This window comes from Phocoena phocoena, chromosome 4, assembly GCF_963924675.1.
Source record: "Phocoena phocoena chromosome 4, mPhoPho1.1, whole genome shotgun sequence".
NCBI classification, from domain to species: Eukaryota; Metazoa; Chordata; class Mammalia; order Artiodactyla; family Phocoenidae; genus Phocoena; species Phocoena phocoena.
In genome coordinates this window covers 21,515,883-21,536,369 of record NC_089222.1, presented here as the reverse complement: position 1 = coordinate 21,536,369, position 20,487 = coordinate 21,515,883, and the positions used below count along the sequence as shown (strand labels likewise).

Here is a 20,487-nt window from a genome sequence, read left to right as displayed (position 1 = left end):
ACTGCCCATGGCCAGAGGCTGAGTTCCACTCCCGCCGACCTCTCCCTAGGGGAAGGGAAAGAAGAGAGAGGCGCGAGAGGCCGCCAGCGAGAGCGCGGGCGGTATCCGCAGTCTCCAGAAGTTTGAGACTCGGCCGTGAGCGGACTTGTGCGCCGGGACTCTTTGCCGCGCCAGCGCCAGCGGAAAAGAGCAGGGACTACCCGGCCGCGGCGCGCCGGCTTTGTCATGATGGCTAGCTATCCCGAGCCCGAGGACGCCGCGGGGGCCCTGCTGGCCCCGGAGACCGGCCGCGCAGCCAAGGAGCCCGAGGCGCCGCCGCCGCCGAGCCCGGGCAAGGGTGGCGGCGGCGGCGGCGGCGCCGGGACAGCCCCGGAGAAACCGGACCCGGCGCAGAAGCCCCCATACTCGTACGTGGCGCTCATCGCCATGGCGATCCGTGAGAGCGCCGAGAAGAGGCTCACGCTGTCCGGCATCTACCAGTACATTATCGCCAAGTTCCCGTTCTACGAGAAGAACAAGAAGGGCTGGCAGAATAGCATCCGCCACAACCTCAGCCTCAACGAGTGCTTCATCAAGGTGCCGCGCGAGGGCGGCGGCGAGCGCAAGGGCAACTACTGGACGCTGGACCCGGCTTGCGAGGACATGTTCGAGAAGGGCAACTACCGGCGCCGCCGCCGCATGAAACGACCCTTCAGGCCGCCGCCCGCGCATTTCCAGCCGGGCAAGGGGCTCTTTGGGGCCGGAGGTGCCGCGGGTGGCTGCGGCGTGGCAGGCGCGGGGACCGACGGCTACGGCTACCTGGCGCCCCCCAAGTACCTGCAGTCCGGCTTCCTCAACAACTCGTGGCCGCTACCGCAGCCGCCCTCGCCCATGCCCTACGCCTCGTGCCAGATGGCGGCGGCCGCTGCGGCGGCGGCCGCAGCAGCGGCGGCCGCAGGCCCGGGCAGCCCAGGCGCGGCCGCTGTGGTCAAGGGGCTGGCGGGCCCGGCTGCCTCGTACGGGCCGTACTCACGCGTGCAGAGCATGGCGCTGCCTCCCGGCGTAGTGAACTCGTACAACGGCCTGGGAGGCCCGCCCGCCGCGCCCCCGCCGCCGCCGCCTCACCCCCACTCACACCCGCACGCACACCATCTGCACGCGGCTGCCGCACCCCCGCCGGCCCCGCCGCACCACGGGGCCGCCGCACCGCCCCCCGGCCAGCTCAGCCCCGCCAGCCCGGCTACTGCCGCGCCCCCGGCGCCCGCGCCCACCAACGCACCCGGCCTGCAGTTCGCCTGCGCCCGGCAGCCCGAGCTCGCCATGATGCATTGCTCTTACTGGGACCACGACAGCAAGACCGGCGCGCTGCACTCGCGCCTCGATCTCTGAAAGGCCAGGGCCCGCCGGCTGCGAGGATGCAGGAACGCGCGACGCCGGCCTTGGACGCAGCCACCGCCGCCAGCCAGACCGCGCGCCCGCTGGGGCCGCCCCCTGAGCCAGCGCCCACGGCCCCTCTGCGCCTCCGCGCTCCCCTCGGCTCCCCTCGCTCCTCTTTGTCTCCGCTTCTCCTCCTGTGCTCGCCTCCCTGTCCTCTATGCCCTTTCGCTCCTCCGGCCTACAGGCCGCCTCTCCACGCGTTTTCTACAGGCCTAGTCTTCTCCGGGCGCCCCAGAGTCCAAGCTGGACACCGGTTGCCAAAAGTCACGGCGGAGAGGAAGTGCCCGGGGCCGAGGTGCAGCCGGGCTTCGGCGGCGCAGACCTCCTGGCCTTCTCTCACAGGTCGGTGCGCTCGCGCTCGGCTCTCTCCGTCCGGCTGCCGCGCCATCCTTGGCTAGAAGCGCCGGCCTGGGCGGGCAACGAGACCCGTGCCGACCGAGAAAGGGACGAAAGTGTATTTGCTCCGCGTACCCTCTTGGAGCTGTTCAGAAGCCCCTTGCTGGGGTCCACTGGGCCGGGCGGGGGGTGGGCCGGAGCAGGGAGCCGGGGCCGCCTCGCTCGGCCGCCTGCGCCCGGGTTTACACCGCATCCGGGCTCGGAGAGAGGCTGCGTTTCCCCCGCTCTCCATCCCGGCGCTTCGGGCCCCTTCAGGCCCGGGCGTCTGGCTAATGTTTTGCTAAAAAGATGGGGAGGGCTATTTTAGATGATGTCAAAAAAATATATTTTTTAAAAGAAAAATCTCACCGGAAAACCGGCGAAGTATTGTGGCCTTGGAGTTTGCTAAAGCAAAACATGGAAATCTTCTCTACAGGAGATTTGAAGTAGAATTCCTGTCGGCCCTTCAAAAAGCTGTGTTCACAGAGGTAGGAGAATATGCCCAGTAACAGACGGTTTCCTCTGCAAACTAGAGGATTTCCCCCCTCAACCTATCTTTTTAAAAAAATATCAAAAAATTTCCCCTATCTTCCGATGCAAACCCCCGAGCGCCGGGAGATCACTGCCTGCCTGGCGGAAGCTGCAGGGACAACTCATCCCCTCCCTGATTTTTGTTTTTCAAACGTCTTGCTTCTCCCACCTTGGGCAGGAGAAATGTGAAACCCGGCAGCAGTCGGACCAGGCGGGCTTGTGGCCCCGAGCCTGCTGGCCCAAAACTCTAGACCTGGTTGTTCTGTAGTGTGTCGTTTGGAGGACCAAATTTTTCTAGAAAGAACTAGAGCACTTTTGTTGTTTGTTTGTTGTTGTTTTGTCTTGTCGATTCCCGAATAAATTTTTTTGTTCTTTTCACACGGACTTATATTATTTACGTCGCGTCTAAGTTTGTTCAGCAGCTAGTTAAAAGAGGGAGATTTTTGGCAAAAAGTTATCCTTTTTCAGATAAACAAGGGTTGAGGGCAGCCGGAGTGGGGGGCCTTTGTGGTTGTCGCTGCTGCTTTGTTTTCCCGGGGATTGTTTGTTTTCTGTGTCATCGCTGGTCTGTTGAGGCTGTTTCACGTCATCGCAGAGACATTATTTGCCGTGGTTCTCTCACAAGGCGTGACTGTACGTAGGATTTGTTCTATTTTTGCATCCACGCAAGTTTGAACTTCACCTCCTCCACAGCCGTGCTAGGTGTATGGGCTGTGTTTTTATTATATTGTCTTCATGCTTTTCAATTTTTCCAGTTAAATCTAACAGCCAGAAGAGTTTATTCCAAATAGATAAAATCCTGGTTGCGGAAATGCTCTGTAAGCTGAAAACCTCTGTACAAATGTAACGAGTGACTGATTGCCTTATTTTTAATGGTCAGAATTCATTTACCTTGAGATACGTGTAAGAGATTTGGCAATATCAGAGATAGGTGAACATACGGCCTGGCTGCAGAAATGTAATCTTTCCTCTCTCTTTTTCTTTAATGAGACTCTTCGAATAACGAATTCAGACTGGTGCTTCCGCGCAGGCACACGGGAGTTCGACCGGATTACAGGCCGGGGCTGAGAGGAGGATTAGAGGTGGTCAGCTTTCAGTCGTTCGGCGGGATGACGAGTATCAACCAACTCTTGCTGCCCCTGCAGCGGCGCAGCTTGAGCTGGACCCCGCTCCCAGCCATGTGTTGCTCACTGCCCCCCACCCAGCCTGTACAGCAGTGGCCACAGGTCCAGGCCGACCAGTAAGCCGGGAGGAGCTGCCCGCGGCAAGGAATGAGCCTGCAGGCCTCCCACTTCAGCCTATACTGGTGGTTACGCCTTGGCAATGTTAGAGTGGGAGCCCCGTTACGTGTAGTTGGCCCCAAGGGGAAGTGGCCCAGGCTCAGAAATCCCACTTCTTCCTCGGGCATCCCGGGGAGGCTGGAAGGTGGAGGATGAAGCCGTGCGGGTTCTGAGGAACATCACCCCGAGACCGGGACTGGAGCCTGCCAGGGCCAGGGGAAGCAGAGCAGGCTGCAGACGAGCTTCAGCCCCGGCAGGCGAGAAACCCAAGAGGCTGGTCAGGCTTGGTGTCTGGGTGCTTCTGGCAACCTGTTGCACCTTTGTCTGGCTGACTAAGGTGAGGTGGGGAAAAGAAAGTAGATGGCTGCGTGCTTGCCCGTGCCTTCTGTGATGTGAACGTGTATCTCATTGGTAGTTGTATGGTCTATGCCTGCTGCAAACGTATGTGTACAGTGTAAGTCATGTCCTGGTGACAGGGAGAGAGGTGTGTATATCTGTCATTCACCCTCAGAGACGGCGTATATTTTAGGCATTGTAATAATCGCGTGGCTAATATTCAGGGAATGGTTACTGGGACCACAGCGTGTGGCGCATTCATAAGTCATTGGTAACATATGCAGTTATGTTCTGGGTATATAATTTTGGTTTGTTGAATGAAAACAGAGAATACATACAGAGCCTTTGCTTCAGCTGGTCGAGGCTCTCTGTTCCAAGGCTGGCTCTCAGCACCCCACAACTGCTATTCCAAGCAGAGAAAGAAGAGAAGGGAAGTCTTCTGGGCAGAGCCTCCAGTGAGGTGGGGAAGTTGGCCTAGGCCAGCGCTGCAGGACAGAGCCTTTCTCTGTCCCCCAAGAACTGAAAGGCGAGAGGCACCCACGACTGGGGAAAGAGCAGTAGCCTCACCCAGTTCGGAGGATGAGATGGAGGAATCGGGGAGGGACTCCTGGTCTACACAGGGATTAGAGGAGTTGAGAGAAGGGAGCCAAGTCATACCCCACTTCCCCATGGATGCCCGCAGAAAGACATCTGTCTCTAATTCCAGCCCCAGGAGGTTCTCCAAATCTCTACAGTTTGGTCATTTCCCCCCAGTGTTACAAGTTCGGGGCAATGGTTGATTTTCTTCATCTTTCATTTCCTTTCTTTCCTCTCCCTCTTTGCACTTTTGAGTTTCTGTTAGAGAAGATGATTTAAGGAATTCCCTAAGCAAGGACAAAAGTATTTAAGAGAGTTCCTGATATGTAGCAATTATGCCTTAGCATATACAGTCTGGTCTAGATGGCCAGACCATGTGGGTATATGTATACATGTTTGCCAGAGTGTATTGTAAATACAACGTAAATAGCTTGATATAAATACATTGCCAATTTCTGCATGTCCTGGGTAATGAGTTGCTACACATGGCATTGAATGAGGAGTATGTGCGCACTTGTATGCGTGTAAACATCCTCACACTCAGCACTGATAAGATGAGCCCCTCTCCTCACATTTACACACAAATTCTTGGTCATCCCCACCCCCTAGAACTGCCCAGCCAGAGTACTTGGGTTCTGGTGGGGGAGAGTGTCCAGTTCTCAGGGGGACCTGGGAGAAATCTTTGCCAGTGCAGTACATGCACCAAGGGACTGTAAAATGGGGACCTAGGAGGTTCTCTGGGATGGCTCTGCACCCTACTCCAGAGGGTGTTCTGGGCCTGTTTCCCCCTTGTCTAAGTAAAGCGTTCACTGCTCTCCCTCCTGGCTTTGGGCAGGCAGGAAGCCCAAGACCTTTCGCCTGAGGTTAGGTGTCCTTCTGCCCTTGCCTGGGCCTCTCACTAGCCAAGGCTGGAGCTCCAGGCTGGGAAGAGCCCCCTGGTGGTGGGTAGAAACCAGGGGTGGACCAGGGCTTCTTGCAGCCAGATGGGCAGGAGAGGATGGGCCAGGAAACTGGGTCAGACCCAAGACAATCGGCCCATGAATAAGCTCTTCCCGTAATGGAGGTCTGGTGCACCAGAACCGCTGAGCCAGGCTCCTGGTCTCCAGGAGTGGGTCAGGCTCCAGGAAGAGCGGCTTGGTCAGGCTGAGGTTTCCTGCGATGCTCCCAGTCTGTGGAGATAAGCCAGCGGTGACTATGCCTTGTCAGTCCCGCTGCCTCTGGAGGGCAGCCCCTGCTTCTGGGAGTAGCCTGTGGAACCTATATGAAGGGGTGGGCCCAGGAGCCCACACCTCTCCTCTGTGGTGGGGACCGGAGGCCTGGAGTGGTTGGGAGCGACCTTCATGCCCCAGAACCACAACCAGAAATGAAAGATTCTTCACTTCACTTCTGAAGGATTCTTGAAACCAAGTGATCTGATTGGCTTTCTGCTTTCTGGAGAGAGGGCTCCATTCTGTCACAAGAGTGTCTGGGCCCCAGGAACCCCAAATCTTGTTTGGGGTCCTGAGAAGAGAAGGAGCCAGACAGAGGTCACCCAGCTGTCTGTCGGGCAAACAGCCTCAGAAGTTTTAAGGAGAGGCCTGAGAGTACCGAGCCCAGCTGCCCACCTGCCAACCGATGTTCGATGTTGGGGAGCTCAGTGGGTGAAGGGGGAGCCATCCAGAGGAGAAGGAAGCACAGGGCTGGGTCTGAGCTGTGGGCAGATTTTACTCTGGAAACGTCTGCTATGCCAGCTGTTTGCTGCTCCCTCCTCGGTGGTAAGCTCTCACAAGCTTGTTCTGGGACCATGTCACCCCAGGGAGATGGTTTGTGCAGGAGGGGGCAAGGACAGGGACTGTTCAGCCTGGAAGGACTAGTGTGGAGGCTGGTGACCTCCTTTAATAACTGTGGGACCTTGGGGGAAAAAAAAACCCTTCTGAATTTCAGTTTTCTCGTCTGTAAAATAGAATTACACATACCTTGCCAGGGTTATTAAAATAATTAAATGTTCTCATGTCAAAATGCCCAGTTTATAATAGATAGTCAATATGGTTTTCCTTCCCCTATTGAAAGAGGAAAGTAAGAAAGAAGGGAGGAAGGGAGGGAGGGATGAAGAGAAGGGGGAGAATGGGGAAAGGAGGGAAAGAGGAAGAAAGGAAAAGCCTTTGGTAGTAAATCTGTAGAGTATGACATCCAAATGCAGCAGCTGTGGCCACCCCTGCACGGCCCAAGAGCCCAGGCCACTGATCACCTTGGCCATCCGGGCTCGGACGATTGCATCCACCCTGCCTCAGCCCCTTGACCCTGGGGGTGAGGCACGTTCTGTTGCTGTAATACCCGATTCGTGGGGGCACAGACGGAGAGCCTGGTCCGGGGCTCCTCCAACCGCCCTCTCGCTTCTCCTAAGCCAGTCTTCACCAATATATGAGGTTTTCCCTGAGAAAGGCCCACTGACCTGCGAAGTGACACCGACTCAGGCGCTTGGGACCAGCAGCAGCCGCCACTCTCAAGCTCTTGGGCCGACGCCCCCACGCCCTCAGGTGCCTCCCTCTGGAACGCGGTGCTGTTAGAACTTTTTCAGAAAAGCAGTAGGTAGCCACGAGGTGGGAGGTGGCGGAGGTCAGCTTGTGGGAGAGGCTCTCCCCGGTCTTTGTGGAGAAACGGGAAACCTGAGGGGTAAACGCAGGAAACGGGTTGGCCGAGCTGCGGCGGGCAGAGGCGCAGCCCGCGGGTGACAGCGGAGACCGCATGGGGCCGTGGCTCCGCACAGCCGGGCCCGGGCGCCAGAGCCTCCAGTCCGCGGGCCTGGTGACGGCGCTACAAGCGCGGATCCCCAGGCGCGGACCCGGTGCCTCCTGGCAGCTCTAAAACTTCGGTGAGAACGACTGGGCCCGTCTGAGCTCAGGGTGCTCCGGACAGCAGGGCGAGCAGGGGAAGCGCAGGAGACCCTGACCGTCCCCAGAGGTGGCGGGGCGCACCGGGCATTGGCCGCCCGAGCCCCCGCCACGCCGGGATACTGACTCCGCTTCTCCGCGTTGGGAGCTCAACCTGACCTCGTTGTCCTTAGTAATAGCACTATCAAACCGAATAAAATAAAACCTTTTCCGGATTCTCCACGGAAAGTTTTCTTTAGGCAGGCGAAGAAAAGGAAAGGACAGGATCCCGGGAAACTTCAATCCCTATGGATGAGGAGGGAAGGTGAATGTGCTTTTTGCTTTTTTTTGTTTGTTTCTAGGGAGAAAGAAGGAAATTCGACACATATTTTTAAAAATCTACCCCCAACAAGTCCCAAAGGCTGTGAGTGTGAGCAGAGTCAGGAAACCGAGCCCCTGCCCGCAGTGACATCGGGCCTTTGTCTTCTTTCCTGAAGCCCCCATGACTGCTGACCGCGCCAAGATAAAGGCCGGGTCAGAGCCCTGTGGAATCCTGAGGGAGGGGGCAGCGGGGCTGTCCATTGGCCGCTTCCAACAGGCCGGCCTTGCCGGAACGGGGCTACCCAGCCAGAGGCTGCTCCCCCAGCCCCAGGCCCAACTGAGGCACGGATCCGCGTTTCTCGACTTGCCCTGAGTCTTCTGCCACTAAGTTCCCTGGACCCAGTCCCCACCAGCGCTATATTTTCCTATTTAAAGGCTCCAGGAGGGGTGAGGGGCCATGCCCACCGTCTCCCCCCACCTCCCACCCCCGGGACGGACGTCGCCTGATTTGGTCCTCTAGAGTGGAATCGTGAGCAACTTCTGCTGCGTCTCTGGCGTTTGCGGCCGCTGGGCTCGGTTGGCCAACAGGATCCGAACCCGTGCCGTGACTTCGCCGCTGCGCCTCTGTGCCTTCTCGCGGTCCTGGAGACCCCTCCAGCTCTTGGCCTCAAATTTTCGGCGTAACGCCCTCCTGTCGGCCGAACGGGTCTGCGGAGGTGGCAGGAGAGCATTTGTGACCCTATCCTACCGCTTTTTGTGATTTAGTAACGCGCGTCGCCGCGGAGCTCAAGCCTCCGTGCTGTTGCCTTTGCACGGCGGTGTGGAGACCCCAGGGTACGCGTAGGGTCGGTTTCTCCGCAGACACACGCAGGTGATGCGAGTGCTGCGCAGCTCAGACTTCTTCCGAAGAAAGAAAGGGAAGACGAGCCCGGCGACCTGCGCGTGCGGAGATGGAGGGATCTTCAGCAGTCAGGCTGCGCGCCTCCCGCGTACACCAACAAGGTTGTGCGCTGGGGCCCCCAGCCGGCGCTGCAGCCGCACATTTTCCCAAGCTGAGGGCGAATCCTCGGTTCCCTTCCCTTCATGATGGCTTGTGGGGGTAGGGGCCCGGGCCGTTCTCCCCGAGCCTACTGGAAGATCCGGGCCCCTCTTTTATCTTCCATGGGGACGCGACCTGGGGAGGAAAAGGAAAGGCGACAGACCAGGGAAGTGAGGCCCTGCAGCCTCGCGTGCCGGGAGCGCCCTCCACCTCTTCCTCTCTCGCCTCTGGCCCCCACCCGCTGACTCGGGGATCTTGGTCCCCACTGAAACTGGAGCTGCCCACCGGCCATCAGATGAGAGATAAAGGAGCCTGGCGGCGCCGAGGCTCTGACCGGATCCGGGCATTGCCGCACCCTGGAGCGGCACCTGAGATCCTACTTCCCCAGGTGGCACTGACTCAGTTGGAGAGAAACGGGTCGGCTGAGCAGTGTGTACATTCTGCCTCCAGGCACCAACAGTCGCGTCCGCGTGCGCAGTGTGCCTAGACACCTCTGCACGAGGGTATCCCGTATCCGTGTGCGTGTACACGCATACGTGTGTGCATCTGTTATCAGTCTAGAAAGACAGGCAGACACATTTACACACGCGTGGTATACCTGTGCACACGTTTGAACTCTTGCATCTGCCCTGTTCGCGCGCTGCGCAGACGCTGATGGAGCCGGCTGCTCGTGAGTAGTAATTGTGCCTCATATTTACATAGGCCTTTACAGTTTCTAATCACGATTTTTACAACTACCCTGGAGATACTGTCCTCTCGAATTTTAAGTGGGTAAACAAGCCAAGACAAGTTAATGGGTGCCCGTTTGCATGCAGACTGTGAGAGAGCGGGGCCAGCCAAAGACCTCGCCCGCTGTTGAACGTGGATGTGTTTGCTAGACGCGCTCCGAGGTTGGCCCGTTTACCGCCCTAAGCTACCTCCAGGCCCGGCGGGCCTTGGCCTTTCGCCAGGCTTCCAGGGAAACCCACAGCGCCGGGTGTCTAGTCTCAATTCGTTCGCTGATAAAAGTGCGCACTGCTAGAGCTCGGTGACCCTGGTGCCCAGAGCAGGGGAGCTCGGGGCTCGCCAGACTGCCGCGAAAGAGAACCCTAAGAGTCCAGGGCCGTGACCGCCCACGCGCAGCTGGGTCCCAAAAGTCTGGCTGGCCTGCATCCCCAAGGCAGCCACGACAGGCAAATGCGCGATCCTTTCACCCCAGCCGCAAAACCAGGAGCCCTGAGTTGTGCCAGAGCAGAAGCAGTGACGAACGAATTCTGCTGTCTTGAATCTCTAATGACCCTGCAAGAGCCGGAGCTCACCATGCCCATTTTACAGAAGTGATTAGTCGGAGGCAAGAGAGGTACAGTAAGTTGCCCCAAATTCAACAGCCGGGAAGTGACCAGGGTCGAGGCTGGAATCCCCAGTTAGCTGAGTCTGGATCCCTAGACCGCGGCTCCGATGCCCGCAGCCGGGATCGCCAGGTCCTTCCTTGCGCCACGTCTCCTGTGCGCGGCTCGAGACATCCGGCTCTTAGCCTCCGACTTCCCCCGCCAAGGACGCGAAAACTATTCTAGCTCTCACCAACATAATTTTAAAAGGTTCCTACACGCTTGGAACCTGTTTCTTATACATATATTCCCTGTGTGTTGGGCTTGGCATCGTGCTTTTTCTCCTGGGGCATTTGGTTGCCCCCCCGCCGCTTCCCCGCCCCAAGCCTTCGCACTCGGAGACTAAGGTTGCCCGAGGGCTGCAGCCTGACCACATCTCGCCGGGTGCCCTTGGGTCTCGGCGCCCGGCTCCGGCAGACTGAGGTCGCTGGTCCCCGGGCTCCAAGGCCGCCCCCATCCCGCCGAGCAAGGGCACTGGAAGGGAGCCCGCGGCACGGCGAGGTCGCCTTGCGGCCTCGCTGCCTCCAGGCTGCCCTCTGCTGGCATTAAGCGACATCATCGCAGACTCCCTCAGAGGCCCAGGAGCTGAGCCCACGAGAGAGGCTCGCGCAAGGCAAGGCTACCCCACAGCGCAGAGTGGCTGACACCACTGTTTGCTGGATCCCGGGAGTGACCGACGCGCCTTCAACCACTGCCGATACCCTCTGATATCTCTCAGTTTCTGGTCCCTGCTCCCCGCCGGCCCCGGACTCCGGGTGCTCCAACCAGGGGCTGCTCAGAGAGCCGAAGCTCTGCGCTGGCAGTCCAGCTGCTCTGGGGCTTCCGTCCGGATCACCGTCCCTCGGGGGAAGCGGGGGAAGGGTGGGAAGCCGCAACCCGCAGGCGTCCACCAGGCACGTCGCGTCAGGTCATTTGGCGGACTCTGGGGAGCCCGAGGAGAACCCCAGTCTGTGCTCAGGCCCCTTTCTTCTCAGCACCATGGCACTAGCACCCCTGGGTCAAGACCTAGAAAACCCTGCCCTCCCACTCCGTTCGACTTACAACTCCACTACATAGTCTCCTTGTCGCTTGGCTGCCTCTATTTCTCGCAGAGCACTTGTCTCCTCAACCAAATTAAGGGAGCCCCAAGGATCCGAAAGGACCGGTTCCCGACCCGCACAGTTCCCGACCCGCACGGCACACTCGCTCAGAGTCGGCCTAGTGGTGACCGCGCCTCCGTAGTCACTCTTGAAACAAGCCTTGGGCCATGAGGGGAGAAGACGCTTCCGCCTGCTGGAATCTAAGGTGGGATAAAAATTATTCAGTAATTATACCTGTGCCCTTCCAGTGCTACATATTAGGACTTTGCACGTTTTCCCTTTTCCTCTTATTTACAAAGATAATTCAAATTGAAGAAAATTGAGAAAATAGAAAATTGAGAAAAGAAAACAAAAATTACAGGTGATCCCACCCCTCCTCCACGAGGTAACCACGGTGAACATTTTGGTGACTTTCCTCTGATCTTTTATTTATCTATTTTAATAAGTCTAATTTCCATAATTACAAGAATATATTTTATATAGGATTTGCCATTTTGTATCCTGCTTCTTTTAACCTCTCACTATGGGGGTTTCTCCATATCTGATTCTTTGAAAGATGATTTGGAATGAATGCTTAATAATTCATCATATAGGTGAGCCATAATTTTTTAATATAAAAGCACTAATCAGATTTTTTTTTTTTTTTGGCAGTATGCGGGCCTCTCCCTGTTGTGGCCTCTCCCGTTGCAGAGCACAGGCTCCGGACGTGCAGGCTCAGTGGCCATGGCTCACGGGCCCAGCCGCTCCACGGCATGTGGGATCTTCCCGGACCGGGGCACGAACCCGTGTCCCCTGCATCGGCAGGTGGACTCTCAACCACTGCGCCACCAGGGAAGCCCACTAATCAGCTTTGTTTCAGGTCTAGGAATCACACTCTCCTGGTCATTAAATATGGAATCAGTAGCTGATCAAAAAATCTTGAGTCCCTTGCTGGCCCAAAAAGGAATGTTGTGGTCCCACTCTCAGGGCACAAAGGATCCACCCAGAAATTGGGAATTGCCTTGAGCTGGGAGAGGGCCTTCCAGACTCTGCTGACAGCTATTATTTCTCTTTCCTGGAGACCAGTGGAGCTGGGGTGCTGGAAGTAATGTCCTGAAAGAGAGCAGGGACCAGCAATGTGCCTGAAGAGCTGCCCTGGCCTGCCTCTAGGACCAAGCCCTGTATCCCCAGCTGGCACTCAAGACGGTATCTGCAGCCTGGGTTTCTGCATGCAGTATCTTGTAATAGGAGTCAAACATGCATTTATTTGGATCCTGGATCTTCCCTCAGAGGCTGTGTGACCTCGGAAAAGCTGCTCAACGTCTCTGAACCTCATTCTAAAACTCGGAATAATAATGCTCTCACACTGAGCCTTTTTAAAGTATTCAGCTAAATTATTGCATCACTTAGCCTAGCGCCTGAACAAAGAAATTCTCAATACATGGTAACTACTGCTCCTACTGCCTCTGCAGCTGCTGTTGCTTCTGGCATTAGCTTTGGTCTTGGGGATCACTGCAGTTGCCCTCTCCCTCAACTCCTGACCCCATTGCTACTGTTAAACACAAGCCTGAATCCTGGCACTACGCCGGGTCCAGGTTCTCAGGGCTGAAGGAGTCATTTCCAGCACTCTGGTTGGGCTGCTCAGGACCTACTGACAATCAGGCCTGGGCTTGGGTTGTTTATACTAGAACCGTTAAAACAGGAAAATATGCAAACCCTTCATTCACAGGGATCCGGCTATTGTTGGGTCAGAAATGATATTTTTGTTTCTAAAATAAAAAGTACATTTGCTGCTTTACTCACACACACATACAAACACTTTTTTGGGGGTGGGGGTTGGATGGGGAGGAGTTGAGTCTATAGGCAAAGTAAATGATCTAATTCATTTGACCAGTTCAACAAGCCTGAACTTCACGGGGCTCTTTTGTATATGTCCACAGACTAGGCTCTTATCCATCTCTCAAACAAAATGCCTTCAAAATCCATCTCCCAGGGACTTCCCTGGTGGTCCAGTGGTTGAGACTCCACGCTTCCAATGCAGGGGGCGTGGGAACTAAGATCCTACATGCTACACGGGGCAGCCAAAAAAAAAAAGAATCCATCTCCCAGACATGATGGGGGGATACCACCTCCAACTAGAAAAGAGGCTAAAGGGGAATTTCATAAGTTACACTAATTCAGCCAGCCTGATCCCAGTAGACTCAGAGGCACATCAAAATCTGAGAGAGAGGACTTCCCTGGTGGCCCAGTGGTTAAGACTCCATGCTCCCAATGCAGGGGGCACAGGTTCAATCCCTGGTCAGGGAGTTAACATGGTGTGGCCCCCAAAAAAAATCTCACAAAGAAAGTTTTAAAAGTGTGGATTTCATGATCCTCTTCAAACTGGATAGCTTTTGACTCTCTGGGGCTAGTGCTTGGCAATCCTTGTATGTGTATCTGTAAGTCAGTTCCTCCAGGTGATTCTGATGAAGCCCATGGAGGCACATTAGGGAACCACTGCTGTTCCCAATTGAATTGAAAGCTGAGGTTTCTCCAAGTGGACTCCGGAAAATACAGATTCCAAAGAGTCTTCCATTGGGACCACATGGAGTTACAAAAAGCCTGGTTCAAACACCGGATGTATGTATGAGTGTATGTGTGTATGTGTGGGGTGGTGAATACACGCTTGTTTTTGTGTGCTTTTGTTGTACTGTTGCCTTTGCATGTGTCAGGCCTCTTCGGTCACAAGTAACGTAAACCCACTAGAGCTGGCTTAAGCCAAACAGTAGGGGCAGGGGGAGATTGTTATAAGGATTTGTGGGTGACCTCTGGCGCTCCTGGCAGGGTGGCAGCCACACTTCCTGAAGGACTGGGACAACAGGGGCTGAAGTGATGGCAGAAACAGAGGTAGCTTCTCTCTGCAGACCAACTTTTTTCTTTTTAATATATATATATTTTTCACTTTGTCAATCTTTTTTAAATTTATTTTTGGCTGTGTTGGGTCTTTGTTGCTGCGGTCAGGCTTTCTCTAGTTGCGGTGAGCGGGGGCTACTCTTCAGTGCAGTGTGCGGGTTTCTCATTGCAGTGGCTTCTCTTGTTGCAGAGCACGGGCTCTACGTGCGTGGGCTTCAGTAGTTGTGGCATGTAGGCTCAGTAGTTGTGGCTCACGGGCTCAGTAGTTGTGGCTCACGGGCTCTAGAGCACAGGCTCAGTAGTTGTGGCGCACGGGCTTAGTTGCTCCACGGCATGTGGGATCTTCCCGGACCAGGGCTGAAACCTGTGACCCCTGCATTGGCAGGCCGATTCTTAAACACTGCACCACCAAGGAAGCCCCAGATCAACTTTTCTTGCTGCTCTGACCAGGCCTCTCCTCTGCTCTGTTCCAGGGAAGAGCCCAGTTATAGCTCAAATCTCTGAGTCCCAATTCCATTTTCCTGTGAGAGAGAAACTGACCCACCTGGGTTGGGTCTTGTCATCTGGAGCTGTTGGTGATGGGGAGGGTCTTGTAGTAGTTTCTGAAGGTTCCTTCCTGCGGGGAGAGAGCAGTCGTGGCACTCATTGAAGGCTAAGCAGACACCCCAAAAGTCTGATTTGCTTCAGAATGGCCCCTTCAACCACTCAATCAGTAGCTCAGGGGTTCATGATACTAGCTGCACTCCAAAAATCACCCAGGGATCCTCAAAAACTATTGTGTCCAGGTTCCATATATGGGGTATAACCAGGGCATCAGGATTTTTCAAAGCAACCCTGGTGATCCCAACATACAATAGCAATAACTAAATAGGGAACCTAGAGCAAATTTAGCCATTTCCTAAATATGCAGTGTCAAAGTACAACCAATTAAAAGAAAAAGTTTGAAAACCTAATGGGTTGCACATGGCTTATTTTCATCTTAATTGGAGACTGACATCCTAATCCCAATGTTAAATGCCATGATTATTCACATTTGACGTTTTCTAAACCTCCTAGTGTAAATGTTCATTTACATTCCTAAAGAAACTTGCCTTTTCTGGAGACCCTGAGCTACTAAAAACAAAGGATGCCTCCCTGTGGCTTTGGTTGACCCCAGCCCACTAAGGACCACCTGCCCCTTCTTTTCCTTGGTCTCCAGCTTGCTGAGACAGTCCCAAAGCTCCCAGCACTGAAGCACACTGACCTTGCTGGCTCCCACTCCAGGCTGGTGCTTCAAGGTTCCCACCCAGGGGCCTCTGACACAGGAGACCAAAGAGGAGAGACCCTGCCTCCTTAGCCAAGCTGGCAAACGCCTATCAAAACTTTGTCCTAGTCCATGGCAGGCTTGAGGAGAATCTTCATTTTATTCTATTTCCCCTCCTGGTAAGTTTCCCCAAACAGTTAATCAGCCGATCAGCAAGTATCTCATAAATAGCTACGATGTGCAAAGAAGGGAAAAAAAAAAAAAAGCATCACGCCCAGGACATCTTGTCGCTGGCAGAAGTGCAACAGCGACCCCTCTAGGCCTGGCCTTGCATGAATCTAAAGGAGCACATCAAAGGGATCCCTTCCTCAGGCCCTTTCCAGCCTGGCCCAGGGCTAGGTCTCAAGCACACCTAGAGGGTGAGGGATGGCAGGAAGGAGAAGGTAGCTATCAGCAGAGAGCTGTTCCCTGCCCCAAGAACCAGACAGCACAGACAGCAAGACCAAATTGTCTCTGAAAGCCGGGAAAGGCAGTCAACACAAAGGCCAGTGACTGATGGAGGATGTACAGAGGGTGGGGCTGGGCACACACAACCATGACCACTTTGCAGCTACAGTAAGGGCTTAGAGATGCCAAAAGAAGCCTAGGGTAGTGGTTTTCAAAGTGTGGAATCCAGATCATCAGCGTCACCTGGGACCTTATTGAAATGCAAATTCTCAAATGATTCAAACCCACTGAATTAGCAACTCTGGGGGTGGGGACTGCAATCCAAGTCCTCAAGTTGGAGAACCAATGGTCTACTCTACAGAATGCAGGGAGAGGAGGCACTCTTTCTAGACGTGGTAAGTCTAACTCTTCCAGGTTCTTAGATCTCTAAATGGGTTCCATGAAGCCAAACAGGACCTCAGAGATGTCACCCCAGCAAGAATTACTGCCCCTGTCTTCCCTAGTACCAAACCACTCACCCACCCAACACACACACGCACACACACACACACACACAATCACTCACTCACTCCCTGCCAGGAACTTCTGGCACAGGCAGGGTGACACAGAGCCAGGAGACTCTCTAGAGCCAGGGAAGTTGGAACAGAAACATCACCCAGATGCGTTGCCTAGAGTCTTAGAGCTGTTACCAGTTCTTTTCCAAAGGCCTTTGGCAGTCGCCAGCTTACCTGCACAGGCTGCTGGGAAATTCCAATCCTTGAGCTTTGGAGTGGGACTTAATTGGTTCACTTTTGGACAGAGGTCTTTTAAGCAGTTACCAGATAGTTGACCCCCTGTAGACCGCGAGACTCAGCCCTCTGAATGCCAGGGCCATGTTTGTCAGATGGTTCTCAAAGTGCTGTCCATAGACCAGCAGTACCAGCAGTACCTGGGACATGCAAATTCTCAGACCCCACCCTACCTCACCTACAAATCCGAAATTCAGGGGGTGGGGCTCAGCAATGCGCACTTCAACAAGGCCTCCAGGAGATTCTGAGACTCCCTAGCCCAAGTCTGAGGACCACTGGCCTGGGGGTGATTTCGGCTCAACCGGGAACCAGCCCAGAAGCAGGGTGTTCAAATGACTTAAAGGATTCGGACCCCCGAGGGTCAGGGATCGCCTCTCCCCGCTGTAGTGCAGTGGGCGAGCAGACCAAGTGCTCGGTCCCTGCGAAGCTTCGCGGGGTCGGCAGGTCCCGGGGCCGCCGGCAGTGGCCTTGCGGATTGGAATGACGGCCGTGAGACTCCACTCTGACTTGTTTTGTTCCATTCCGGGAGGAATAATTTGTTTCGTATTGGAATCAAAGCGCCTCTCGCGGCGCTTCCGTTTTATCTCGGAGGCTCTCCGGCCGGGGCGCGGCGGCTGCTTCCCATTAGGACGGGCATGGTCCCCATTACGTGCTGAGCCCGTCCCGCCGATGGGACTGCAGCTGACCCGCCTCTGCGCCGCGACATCCAGAGACCCACCCCTCCCCCTCCCCCCACCCACCCACCCAGTTACAGTTGGCCCCAGAGAGAAGCTGGAGCGGCCCTGGCCGTCCCAAGAGCTGGCCTCCACTGCTTGGCTGTCCCTTGCCTGCCAATACACCATCAGGGCGCTCCTTGGGGTCAGGCACCGCCCTCCAAAAGGGTACTTACAGGCCCCTAGCTCTTCAGTGGAAGTAAGTTCAAAGAGCTCTCAGATTTAGGACTTGGGCCTACCAAAAACGGCCCCTAAAGAGGAAAGCATCACAGGGATTTTCTAGCCGGGGAAGAAAATGTTTCCAGTTTACCTGTTTACCCAGTACCTGAGCCCAGACCCTTTACAGCTGCTCAGGGAAATCAGGCCGACCTGGTTTTCTCCTACTTTGGTATCCATTTTACAAACAGTATAGAACATCAAGGAAGAGAAGATTAAGAAAGAAAAGCCACACCCAGTCCCCCTGACTTAATGTCCCTTGCAGATAAAGGGGACGCTGAAGGCTCTCCACCACCTACTGAAGGAGGGGTCTCCACACACGCCAGCCAAATCAGGGAGCTGTGCCTGCCACATCCTGGCTTCCCCAGGATGGCGAAACGTCTGTGCTGGGGACCTGCCAGGGCTTGGGAACACAGCCAGCTATCCCAACAACCACCAGAGCAAAGTGTAACAAATGGCCCTCATGTTCCCGTCAAACTTCACACTTACTTTCTTTGATTTCATTTATTTTTTTATTGCACAAACAATACTCTAATAATCACGACAACTTTAAATTAGGATGGAAAGCCAATAATCATCCTAAGTCTGACCACTCACAAAGCAATTATTTTCATTTTTCCATTTTGCTACACAGTTCACAATATTTAACGAGGGTGTGAGACTCAGCCATGTGGGTGTGGCCTAATTTTTTTAACTCTGCAATTTAAGATGCTCGCAAGCTTTTCACCGTTATAGAATGGAAACACTTGTTGAGGCGTGTGTACTGTATCTTAATAACTTCTATGGGATTAGGCAATGGATTTTTTTTGCAGGGAATTTGAAAACTTCATAACATTATAAAAATTAACTATAGGGGCTTCCCTGGTGGCGCAGTGGTTGAGAGTCCGCCTGCCGATGCAGGGGACACGGGTTCGTGCCCCGGTCTGGGAAGATCCCACATGCCGCGGAGCGGCTGGGCCCGTGAGCCATGGCCGCTGAGCCTGCGCATCCGGAGCCTGTGCTCTGCAATGGGAGAGGCCACAGCGGTGAAAGGCCCGCGTACCACAAAAAAAAAAAAAAAAATTAACTATAATCCCAACTCCCCTTTTGTCCATCAAGCTTTCCTCACCTCTGTACTCCTATAGCACGTGCCTCTATACTCTTACGACTCTACTCCCTTTCATCTGTCAGGTTTTGCTTTGTATTTAATGGTGGTTTGTCTTTTCCATACTCTTTGATTAACATCATTGCTTAACATTATTGAAGCAAAGACCATACCCTTTTCATCTCTATAATAATCATAAGAGCTAGTTTTTATTGGGTGCCTAGTCTGTGCCAGACATAATACAACATTATCTCACTGAATTCCCACAGGCTATATTTTATTTCCTTTTACTATATGAGGAAAGTGAGGCTGAGCAAGATTAAATAACTTGTGTGGGGTCACCCAGCTTGTAAAGAGCAGCCAGGGGACAGAAACTGACTTCACATTCATGCCCTTTCCCCTGTATGAATCGCATTGCGATTTCCCCTGTAGAATCGCATTGATAGATGACTTCTCAAATCTTTACTCGTTCAGAATTATATTAATCTAGTTGTAATTAATAACCTGCTGTATCTTTGCATCAATGACAATGCTTTTGGATTTAAAAAAAAGAAATTTTAACGATGAAGTCTTCATTATCTCACAAAAGAGAAGACTCAGAGATTAATGGCTCCTGGCTTTGGTTAGTCATTCAAAGATTTGGGTATGAGCCCTCATCATCTTTCCCCTTTGTAGACTGTAGCCAGTCCAAGCATCACATTCAGATTTTTAAATGTCCGATGGGAAAAGGAACCATTTCTTCCAGGCCCTTTCTTAGGAATCTGGACCACTTTCCCAGAAGCCCTCAGCACACCTCCCCACTCATCTCATGGGCCAGGACTGAGCCACATGCTTGCTCCTATTTGCTGACAAAAAGATGAGAGCACCATGGCTGGCTCAGACTAACTGTGGTCCGCCCAGGAGCGGGGCCAGGGTCTCCGAAGCATTCGAATTACCTGCGTCGCTGAAGAAAATTAGGGTTCTCTGAAGAAGGAAGAGAGGCGGAAAGGGCGGTTAGAGAGGCAGCTAACTCGGTAATCTTAAAGGGCAATGTACCGAAAAATTAATGCATGTGAGCTAAAGTGAAAGCAATTTGAAAATTTCCTCCCCCGACTTGAAATACTATTATTTGTCTTTAAATCTGTCTATAGTTTTAAGTAAATCAGTTAAATGTAAACTGTCAAATGATTGTGTTTTAGTTAGACTATGAAGTGACGTTGGGGAAAGAAAAGGGGTTCAACTGTATGGCTTTGAGACTGAACAGCCATTGGGATCCGAGATTGCTCTGCTGTCTGGCCCTGTCTTTCTCCTCAACTGCCTGGTCTCTCCCAGGGCCACCCTGCTTCCCTTGCACATCCCCCTGCTTCCCCTGTTTTATCAAGTGCTCCCTCAGGCCACTGGCCCCCTCCTGGATTTGGTGGCCACCGAGGCCCCTCCAACCACCACTGCCACTGCAAATTAACAACCTCTCTTGGAAGCTCCTAATTCCAGTCTCCAAGAGAGGCGGCTCTGTTTGGGGCTGCTCATCCTGTCAGTACAGCCACTTCAGAGGCTGCTGACCCGGCCAGCATCTGGAGTGGCTGCCCTGGGGTCATGAGCTACCCCAGGTCCAACTGGCTGACCAAGGAAGGAAGCAGGTTCACTTGTCACAGAAACTGACTGCTGAGATCGGCCCCTTTGGGAAGGCACTGGCGCTGGCGGTGGGGTGGTGAGGCTGGGCACCTCCCATTAGAAGGTCTGACACTTGGAGTTCATTTTGCTTTTCTATGGCTGAACTTCCACTGCAGATGAGTCTGCTCCTTATCTCGTTCAAATCTGAGCACACAGTATGTGCTCCATAAATGCAAGCTGGTTGGTCTAGTCATCCTAAGAGGCTGTTATAGGCCAGTGTTTATCCAACTTTAACATGCATGCAAATGACCTGGGTTTTATTAAAAATGCAGATTTTAATTCAGAAGGGCTGGGGTGGGGCCTGAG

The 20,487-nt window shown here is 54.1% G+C and overlaps 1 protein-coding gene across 1 annotated transcript; it reads left to right on the top strand.

The window, feature by feature from the left end:
* Positions 1-225: 225 nt before the first annotated feature.
* On the top strand, positions 226-1,368 carry FOXL2 (forkhead box L2). Its single transcript, XM_065876251.1, has one exon. It carries the CDS (start codon positions 226-228, stop codon positions 1,366-1,368), a length of 1,143 nt encoding a protein of 380 aa, XP_065732323.1.
* The last annotated feature ends 19,119 nt before the right edge of the window (positions 1,369-20,487 follow it).